This window comes from Sinocyclocheilus grahami, unplaced genomic scaffold, assembly GCF_001515645.1.
Source record: "Sinocyclocheilus grahami isolate Dianchi unplaced genomic scaffold, SAMN03320097.WGS_v1.1 scaffold5670.1, whole genome shotgun sequence".
In the NCBI taxonomy this organism is placed as follows: domain Eukaryota; kingdom Metazoa; phylum Chordata; class Actinopteri; order Cypriniformes; family Cyprinidae; genus Sinocyclocheilus; species Sinocyclocheilus grahami.
The window spans coordinates 4,599-5,729 of NW_015510296.1; the positions used below are offsets into that span (position 1 = coordinate 4,599).

Here is a 1,131-nt window from a genome sequence, read left to right on the forward strand (position 1 = left end):
AATGTAAAAACATGTATGTACACAATAAGTGCATTGTACTAAATTGTTAATTTAAATATAAGTACATAGTAGTTAAGACCACTTAATATAAAGTGGGACCCATTATTTTATTTTGTTCACTCATGTGAATGCAAATGCCTTATGCAGAGATGGAGAAGGTGTGCAGATCTTAGCAGTGAACATGTTTTCACTCCCCACCAATGTGACCAGCACGGATGTCTACAACAGCATCCAGATGTCCCTGAGCAACTGTAGCCGGACGTACTCCCACTGCACCATTAAGCTTCAGCACCATCTCTCCTATCACGGTACCATTCAGCGCTCATTGTATGCATCATACTCTTATCTCAGCTCCTCCGCTCCACTCCGCCACTTCAGAGATATGATAATACCAGTCACACAATATACACAGATAACACAGTCTTGAGGCTCCTAAAATAATATTTTGTAAAGCTCTTTGTCATACTGTTTATCTCTGGGAAGCCATTTGTTCTGAAGAACTTCTTTCTGTTTAGCGGAGAGCCTGTGTTTGGCCCAGAACACCAAGTGTGATTCGCAGTACTCTGTGTGCACGGACACTAGCGGAACCCCATACTGTCAGTGCCACCCAGGATACTTTAAAAAGAATCCAGGGGACATGACCTGCAGAGGTACAACATTCACTTGTGTGTTTTCAGTTCTTTGATTGAATACATTTAAACTGTGGGACTTTGTGGGACACTTGTACTAAAGAATACCAAGTTTCTCATTGAATTTTTTAAATTTTATTTAAACATTGCAATGTTTTTTTAGACTGTGGAGATGGACGCAAACTTGTTAACGGCAGCTGTTTTGAGTAAGTATGTGGTTTTTAAATGCATTTTATGTAAAAAATTACCAGTCAAGGTTTGAACATACCTACTAATTATAGATTATTGTTTTTCCCCAGTTTAGAATTATAAAGTCATTCAAAACTATGAAATAGCACAAATGGAAGTATGAAGTAGTGGCTAAAATCTTGTATTTTAGCCAGTGTTATTTAGTATCATTGATATACTATATAGTTATTGGTAATATTTTGAATTAGATTTTTTTATATATATTTTCTGTTTTCACTTTAATTTTAGTTAAAGATTTTGTAATGTGGTATTT

The 1,131-nt window shown here is 36.0% G+C and overlaps 1 protein-coding gene across 1 annotated transcript; it reads left to right on the forward strand.

Moving 5' to 3' along the window:
- The first annotated feature begins 84 nt into the window (after nt 1-84).
- LOC107577308 (protein HEG-like) lies at nt 85-960 on the forward strand. Its single transcript, XM_016263397.1, has 3 exons — nt 85-308; nt 516-650; nt 793-960. The coding sequence occupies exons 1-3, from the start codon at nt 182-184 to the stop codon at nt 837-839; spliced, it is 309 nt and encodes a 102-aa protein (XP_016118883.1). The 5' UTR covers nt 85-181; the 3' UTR covers nt 840-960.
- Nucleotides 961-1,131: the final 171 nt, after the last annotated feature.

Coding starts and splice junctions, on each gene's coding strand:
- LOC107577308 (XM_016263397.1), top strand. CDS start 182: ATGTTTTCACTCCCCACCAATGTGACCAGCACGGATGTCTACAACAGC. Junction 309..515: donor GCACCATCTCTCCTATCACG/GTACCATTCAGC, acceptor CTTTCTGTTTAG/CGGAGAGCCTGTGTTTGGCC. Junction 651..792: donor AGGGGACATGACCTGCAGAG/GTACAACATTCA, acceptor ATGTTTTTTTAG/ACTGTGGAGATGGACGCAAA.